Genomic DNA, 8823 nt, shown 5'->3' on the forward strand with positions numbered 1-8823 from the left:
GTTGCTATAAAAATATTAGTATAAAAAAGAAACTGCTAATCTCCTGGGAAGCATATCCGAAATGTTGGACGAACAAACCAGGTGAGGTAGCATGATTGGAATAAAGAGATGACGCTTCTGGCCGAAACACTTAATCAGGTATTGAACGGAAGAGAGTAAAAGCTGGAATAAGAAGGTAGGGGAGGGGAAGTGTACAAGCCAGTAGATGAGGCCAGGTTAATGGGTTTGGGCGTAAAGAGAGAATCTGGGAGCTTGCATGTGGAGAAAGGGAAATGGCTGCGGGAGAAAGAATGTCATAGGAGTGGAGAGAAGACGACTGGAGAAAGGGAATAAGGAAGACCACCAGGGAAGGTGATAAGTAGGTGTGGAGAGCAGAAGAGGTAAATTGAATGGAAAATGGAAGAAGAGAGAAGGAGGAGAATGGAAAATTACAGGAGTTTCGAGAAATCGATTTTCATGCCATCAGGTTGGAAGCTCTGAAGATTCTGAAGCCTCTGTAAGTCAGCGTTGACCATGGACATTGGGTCCTTGTTTTCGAGATACGCAAGCCAGGGCAGTACGATATGGAGAGCATGCTGATGTCCGTGTAGGAAGCTCTCCCTCTCCACGCATCTGATGAACCCAAAGGAACGTTAGAGACCAGTACAGTTTGGTGCCAGCACCATCGCAGGAACTGCTAGTCCATATTCAACTCAAGCCACACGTGAAGGTCAAGAGATGGTTGACTGAGGCTATATGAAGAGCAGGCCATTAGGAAGAAAAAACAATAAGTTGTGGGAATGTGTCCGCATTACCACCCTTGGCTATAACAACCTTAAGATACCCAGGCGGAATATGCGGTGTTTCACCTCCAACTTCAGGGTGCCTTCTTCTTGAGAAGGTCATGAACTGACATGTCGGAATGGGCGTGGGGGATTGCACCTGAGAAACGGGAATGGCACTTTTACAGGTGACGGTGGGGAGAAGTGTACCGAAGATGACGATCAGAGTCCGTTGATAGAGAGATCGAGAGTGGGGAGAAAGGTGGCAGAAATGAACGAAATTCATTTAATGGCAGGGTGAACATTGAAGGTAAATTTGATTATACTGACGAGCTCAGCATGGGTGCATGAAACAGCACCAATGAGGTCGTCTGTTTAACGCTGGAAAAGTTGGCCAGCTGTATTAGGGAAGGGTTTAAACATTGTAACCTTTTGGGATTTTCACACACAATTGAGTTTAGAGGGCATGGTGCAAACAAATCCAGAGAGCGGTAGCTCAGTGGGCGACAATGCCTAGTTACTGAGAAAGCTCAAAGCAGAACGGTAAGATTGGTTGTAGATGACAGGAAAGCAGAAGTAGCTCAAGTAACCACTCGTTACAAAAGTGGTATGTAGAAGATCATCCCTGAACGCACAGCACTTCTGAAGTTAATGCTGCCGGTAAAAAAATATAGTGAGTGAAGATAAAACTGATTCTGATAGAGGTCTTCCTCGTGAATTGAAAGTAAGAGGGGGCAGGAAGAGGGGAAACATGGCTGGGAAAAGGAGAAGGGAAGGAAGAGGGAAGGGAGCGTGAAGCACGTGAGAGAAATTTTATAATAATGAAGAAATCACTGTTTGTACTGAAATGGCCTTATCGCAACATTTAAATTGCCTATTCTCATCGACCTGCTTACCTCCCCATAACCCTCCGTTCACCCTATGCCCCTGCCAGCCACGTTCGTATAGGAACTTCTGTTAAACTTTGACATCCAGCTCGCATGTATCATTTGTGCTGGCAGCTGATTCCACACTCTCACAACCGACTAAATGAAGAAGTTTCCTCTCGGTAAATTTTCTGTTGGCATTCCTATGAATAAGCTCTTGTTGAAGAGTCTGTATTGGAGTCTGTTGTTTCTCCAATCCACCGTTCAGCCGTTTGTCAGCGCATACCCTGACACGTATAGAACGTACAAAGTCCTTATAGTCGGAGCCAGAATTTCAACTCCCTGCTCCTACACCCCGACCTCTATCAGCATCGCTTTAACCGCTACCCTGGTGCCCACCAAAAATAAATATAATACACTACTATCCAAGCGTTAGGTGTTCCGCGTTTGGAGGTCAAACAAAGGTCTGTGGTAAATGTCAGGAAATCTGAACAGCATTGCTGTAGTGCAGGAGTCCTCAGCTCTCCCGAAATTTATGACTGAAGCAGAGAGAGTAGTAAAGAATGCATACTTTCAATCATTCGACGTAGCACTGAGTTCAAGAGTCAGAAAGTTATGCTTACCTGTATGAAGCTTAAGTTAGGTGCAGCGTATACAATTTATTGATTTTCTTTCGAGTTGCAGCTCCGAATAGTCCACCAAGCCTCGCCACCCAGCAACCCCCAACAACCTTCGATTTAACCTTAGCTACATCGGGGCAATTTACAATGGCCATTTAACCTACTAACCGGCACTCCCTTGGAATGTGGGAGGATGCCAAATCAACCAGAGGAAACCTACGCTACAGAGACTCCTTGGAGAGGATGCCGGAACCAAAATCCGAACTCCGACGCCCAATGATGTCGCAGTATAATAATGTATATAATATATTTATATAATATATAAAGTACATATTGTGCGGTAGTGTTCATGAATTGATTCATTGGCTGTACATAAATCTAATGACGGAAGAGGGATGTGGGGAGTAGGTATTCCTGTAACGTTGAAAGTATGTCTTCATCGCCAAATCCGGGTTTTTTTTTTATGGAGGTGGTGTGAATTGGAGGTTGAAAGGAGACCTGGTAGATGTGCAACAATTGCCACTTCATTAAGTACAGCTGTATATCTGCTCGTTAATGCAAATATCTAGCTTGGTTAATGGGGAATGGGCGTAAAGTGAGAAGCTGGGAGTTTGCTGGTGGAGAAATGGAATGTGGTTGGAGTGGAGAAAAGACTACCGGAGAAAGGGAAGGAGGGGGGCAACCAGGTGTGGAGAAATAAGAGGAAAATTGCGACCAAGAATGGGAAATGGAAGAAGAGAGAACGGAAGGATGGAAAATTGCAGGAGTTTCGAGAAATCGATGTTCATGCCATGATGTTGGTAGCTCTGAGGTCTCTGAAGCCCCCGTAGGACGGCGATGACCATGGATATTGCGTCCCAGCTATCTAGATACCAGGCCAGGCAAGTACGATATGGAGAGCCAACTGTTGTCTCTATAGCAAGCTTACCTTCTCCACGCATCTGATAAACCCAAAGGAACGGCAGAGACCAGTATAGTTTGGTGTCAGCACCGTCGCAGGAGCTGCCAGTCAATATTCAACTCAAACCACACGTGAAGACCAAGAGCAGGACATGGTTGTCAAAGGCGAGATGATGCGCACGCCTTTGGGTGCTTGTCCCCATTACCAACCCCGGCTATAGCTACCCAGACGCGATATGAGATGTTGCACCTCTTACTTCGGAGTGCTCTCTTCTTGAGAAGGTCAAAAACCGATATGTCAGAATGGACGTGGGGGTTTGGACCTCAGAACTGGGAATAGCATTGTTACAGATGACATGGGAAGAAATATTGCGAAGACATCTGTCAGAGTCCGTTAACAGAGGTATCCAGAGAGGGGCGAGAGGTGTCAGAAGTGAACGAAATTAATTTAATGGCGGGGTGAACATTGAAGGTAAATTTGATGGTACTGACAAGCTCAGTATGGTTGCATGAAGCAACGCCAATGGGGTCATTGATAAAACTGGGCAGCAATATTAGGGAAGGGTTTAAACATGGTAACCTCCTGGGATTTCCACCCACAGTCGTTCCTTAAGTTTATAGGGTATGCTGCAAACAAATCCATTGAACGGTAGCTCAGTGGGCGACAATGCCTAGTTACTGAGAAAGGTCAAAGGAGAACGGTCAGACTGGTTGAAGCTGACTGGAAGGCAAAGGTATCTCAAATAACCACTCGTTACAAGAGTGGTGTACAGAAGAGCATCCCTGAACACACAGCACTTGTAAAGTTGATGTTGAAAACCACGAACAAGAGTTAGCTAATAAAATGACCACTGAGTATACAATGTTGTGCAAAGTCATGGGCACATAAATGTATATCGAGTGTGCCTACGTCGTCTGCGCAATACTGTAGCATTTTTATGAATTGCACTGTCATGCTACCGAAAAAAAAACATTTGTGAGTGAAAATAAACCTGATTCTGATACAGGTCCCCCTCTTAGTTTGAGAGTGTGAAGGGGCAGGAAGAGGAGAAACATAGTTGGGAAAAGAGGAAGGGGAGGAAGAGGGAAGAAAGCGTGAAGAACGTGAGAGACGTCTTGTGATAATTAAGAAACCACTGTTTGGACTGAAATTACCTTATCTGATGTCACGGTGCTGGGTGTCTCTGAACCCGCGCCACCCTCTGCCCAGCACACTTTCTTTGTCACCTTTTACAAACTCGCTCTCTGCTACACATTGGCAAATACACTAGTGTGCAGAAGTATCAAGCACCTAGACACATATATGTGCCAAAGAGGTTTGCAGAGGACTGTACGTAAAGTTATTACAGGAAAGAGTGACCTCTTTGAGTGCTGTTTATATCAACTACTCCATAGGTCTATGCTTAGCTTGTGTAGAAGCTCTGAATTTTTATCTCAGTTTGGAATTTTCAAATTAGAGTATTAGATCTGAGAGGACTAAAGTTTTAAAGGAAGGGTCTTGATGAAGAAAAGCCTGGTGACGTTTAATTACCTTCTCAATATGCATGCTGAATCTGGAATCATGCAAAATATCCCGAGATCAATATGCGAGAAATCTCTGTTTTATTATTAGGCGAATGAAAACACTTGCGTGAAATATTTTAAAAACGCAAACACGAGGAAATCTGAAGATGCTGGAAATTCATGCAACACGCACGAAAAATACTGCTGAACGCAGCAGGCCAGGCAGCATCTATAGGAAGAGGTGCAGTCGACGTTTCGGGCCGAGTCGTCTGTCCTGACGAAGGGTCTCGGCCCGAAACGTCGACGGTATGTCTTCCTATACATGCTACCTGGCCTGCTAAGTTCACCAGCAATTTTTCTGTATGTAGTAAGATATTTTACTGACTTCGAGCAGCAATAGACACGTCCGGAACACAAGAGTTTCTTCAGATGATGGACGGTTTGAGCAATGTGCACAAAATGTAGAAACTCAGTAGGTCAAGCAGCATCTATGGAAGGGAACAAATAGTTGGCATTACAGGCCGGGCCCTTCATCAGGACTGGAAAGGAAGGGAGAAGAATCCAGAATAGGAATGCAGGGGAGGGAAAGGGGAGAAGATCGAAAGTGATCCGTCAACTCAGGTGAGGGTGAAGGTGAGTGAATGGGGGAGGACATTCAAGTAAGAAGATGAGAGGTGATAGGTGCAAAGGTAGAAGTCTGCAAAAGAATGAATCCGATAGGAGAAGGGAGTGCACCATGGGAAAAATTCAAGGAGAAAGTGCACCAGAGAGAAGCGATAGGAATTTGCGGAAAAGAGAAGAGTTAAGAGCAGACTGGATAGAGAAATGGGGTAAGTTAAGGGGAGGGGAAGAGGTTATCAGAAGTTAGAGAAATCCTTGTTTATACCTTCAGGCTGGAAGCTATCCATGCAGACTATGCGGCGATCTTTCTCTATCTTGAGAATGGATACATCATGGCAGTAGAGGAGGCCATGAATCGAAATTTCGCAATGGGAACGGGGACTGGCCTTAAAATGATTGGCCAGCCGGAAATTCTGTTTGTTGCGGATGGAGGTAAGGGTACGACGCTGTACGTCGAGTCTCAGCGATGAATTGGAAAACACAGCAGGAGTCCTGGATACCCCAGATAATCCTGACAGACTCACAGGTGCAGTGTTATATCAACAGGAAGGGCGATTTTGGGACCTGAATGCTGAAAAAGGAAGAAGTGAATGGGCAGGTGTAGCATTTCGTTTGCTCGCAGAAATGAGGGCCAGGAGGGAAATCAGAGGGGAGGGACAAATGGACAAGGAAATCACGGAGAGAGCAAACACTGCGGGAAGCGGAGAGAGGGGATAGCGGGAGGGCATAGATGCCTACTTATTTCCACAATATCTGAAAACAGAATACTGAGTTATTATTTTCATAAAATAATGACGTACTAACATGCAATTAAATTGCGTCTGAAGTTTGCAACACAATGACATGCTGTTCAAACGGAACGGGTTTGCACATTTAATACAATTGTTCTTTACTCAGGAACATGCCACATTTGCGACTTAGCCGAATATCAAATGTTCCGCGCACATTTCATCAGCACCTTCAACTCTTTCCGGAATTTGTTTTGAGTCACTGCATAGATAAACGTGTTTGTGCAGCAACTCAACATCTGAAGCATATTGGCAATTTCCATCAGGATGAATCTGGGGTCGCTGTAGCCATTAATTGTATAGCCAACTTGAAATCGCTGAATAAGGAAGTGGATAACATACGGAGTCCAGAGAAAGATGAAACATCCCGAGATTGCAAAGAGCAGGAGAATGGACTTTCTCCGGCTTTCCATCTCCGGGTCGCTCTGTTTCTCTCCCATGGGGCAGCTACAGAGTCTCTTACGGGCCCGACTGGCTGCTAAAATGTGCCGAACAGTCAGAGTGTTGAACGAGAGAATAAGCAGGAACGGGAGGCAAGGAGTCAGAACGCGATCCGTCCAATCAAATATTGTCCAGAGGATAACAGAATATCGATCGTCCTTCTGTTTGCAATACCAGGGCACGTTGTCAATCACGTACATTGGTTCGAGCAAAAAGTACCAGGGAATGTTGATCACACAGCCCAAAGTGCAGACGACAGAGATAACAATTCCAGCGGTTCTCTGGGTGCAATACTTTGCTTTTAGTTTCTGCCAGCAGATGGCGACATATCGGTCAAAGGTGAACATCACCGTTAACCAAACTGAACTGTCCGTGGCGGCGTTAATTAACGCAATGCTCAAACTGCACACGGGTGTGATGGATAGGAAACTAGCGGGAAAATAAATAGCGGGAATCCGGTTTAAAATCACGGCGGTGATGATTACCAAAAGATCCGTCGCCGCCATGGACACGACGTAGCGGCTGATACATCGGGACAGGCCGCATTTTCCTCGGGACAGAATCACAATGGCCACGATATTAACTGTGGGGGAAACAATTTGAGATTAGTGATAGAACACACTCGTAGTAGAAGTAATTCAGAAGTTTCAGCGTAGAAATTTTCATAACTTCGGCACGTCACGCATCAAACTTTGGCAAACGTTTATAGATGCTCTACAATGGAGGTTTTCTTAATTGGCTGCATTGCGACCTGCTATAGAAACTACAGTAACCAGGAGCCTAACCGAGTACAGAAAAAGCCTCCTGGATTTGACTGATTAATGCACAGTTATCTAATATAGACTGAGTCCATTTCATTAAGTACACCTGAACAAGTGCACACCTGATCAGCTAATCACGTGGAAAAAACTCATTACATAAAAACATACAGACATGTCAAGTGGCGGTGTTCCCAATATGGGGTCAACGGAACCTTCGGTTAGTGATAAGCACCATGGCATAGAAGAAATTAGGCATCGCAGGTCAAAAGTTTCAATTGCTGTTCAGACCAAGTATCAGAATGGGGAACCATGTGATCACAACGATCTTGACGGTGGAGTGATTGTTGGTGCTACATGGGGTGTTTGAGTGTCTCAGATCTGCTGATCTTTTGGGAATTTCGCACTCAATAGTCTCCAGAACGAAAATAAAACATCCTGTGGGCGTCAGGTCTGCAGACGAAAATGCCTTTGTAATGTAGAAAATATTTGGTCCAGCGTTAACCCACTTCTGAAAATGTCAGCAATATTCCTAAATAAAGCGAAATCAGTGCATGAAGAGTTAAAAATTAGATCAAACGTTAATACAGCGTTGTAAAGACGCTTTCACTCCTATTACAGATACTGCGGCGTGTTCTCAACATTTAAAAGATGTCATTTAATTGCTTTATGATCTGCCAAATAGCTATTGCACGTTTGGTGTGTCAAGAAAGGCGTTCAGTTAAATACAGAAAACTCATGTAGGCTGATTACTCTTATCACACCGTTCCCATTGACCTTGTCATGACGAGTATAGCGGTATGAATTTATATGACTTTATGTATAAGTTATATCTATAGATTATAAACTGCTCTGTGCATAAGCTCTAGTTGTGTGTGTATATACATATATATAGTGCCTTTCTGGATTCATTTAAGAGAAACAGTACTCTGCAAATACCTTAGGCATCCTAAACTATGTGCCGAAAACTTTTGCACATTGCTGTATATGTAATAAATATTGTGTACTGGTTTTAAACTTATAAAGCATGAAAGCACTCAGTTGCCACTTAATAGGTACACTTGTTGACTTGCTCTTTGATACAAAAAAAACTGCTCAGCTATTAAATTCATAAAGTTCACAAGAGCATAAGGCGTAAGACTGTAAATGTTAAAATAGCAAGAAATGTTTTACCTGGAACCGCGATCACTGCAAGAGCCGTGTAGTAAATTGCATACACCAGGCCTCGAGGAGGTGCGTGCATTTTCCGTGTGTGTGAGTGAGACCACTTCCTTGTATCAATCGCTCTTTTGTCGATTTTGGAACAGTCCTTAATACACTTGACATTCAACTGCGAGAGTCAGCTAAATAAGCTCATGTTGTTTACAATTCAGTCATGGGGAAAGACATTAATATCGGATACAGTCAGGGAAAAAACACAGTGAGTGACGTCACAATTACCTTTGCTGACAGCTAACGAACGAACAGAGTTAGTAACATCCCCATCAGAACTTCGTGAATTCGGAAATTACTGCAATTTTTCTCGCTTTACTATGAGATTTGTCTTGAATGGGGGAGCGGGGAGG

General features: G+C 44.1%; 1 protein-coding gene across 1 annotated transcript; it reads right to left on the reverse strand.

Annotated features, from left to right (window-relative positions):
* Positions 1–6199: 6199 nt before the first annotated feature.
* On the reverse strand, positions 6200–8501 carry LOC140715668 (probable G-protein coupled receptor 139). Its single transcript, XM_073028034.1, has 2 exons — positions 8432–8501; positions 6200–7083 (listed from the first exon to the last, which is right to left on the reverse strand). Exons 1-2 carry the CDS (start codon positions 8499–8501, stop codon positions 6200–6202), a joined length of 954 nt encoding a protein of 317 aa, XP_072884135.1.
* Between the last annotated feature and the right edge of the window lie 322 nt (positions 8502–8823).

The sequence above is a fragment of the Hemitrygon akajei genome, chromosome 24 (genome assembly GCF_048418815.1).
Source record: "Hemitrygon akajei chromosome 24, sHemAka1.3, whole genome shotgun sequence".
Lineage (NCBI taxonomy): Eukaryota > Metazoa > Chordata > Chondrichthyes > Myliobatiformes > Dasyatidae > Hemitrygon > Hemitrygon akajei.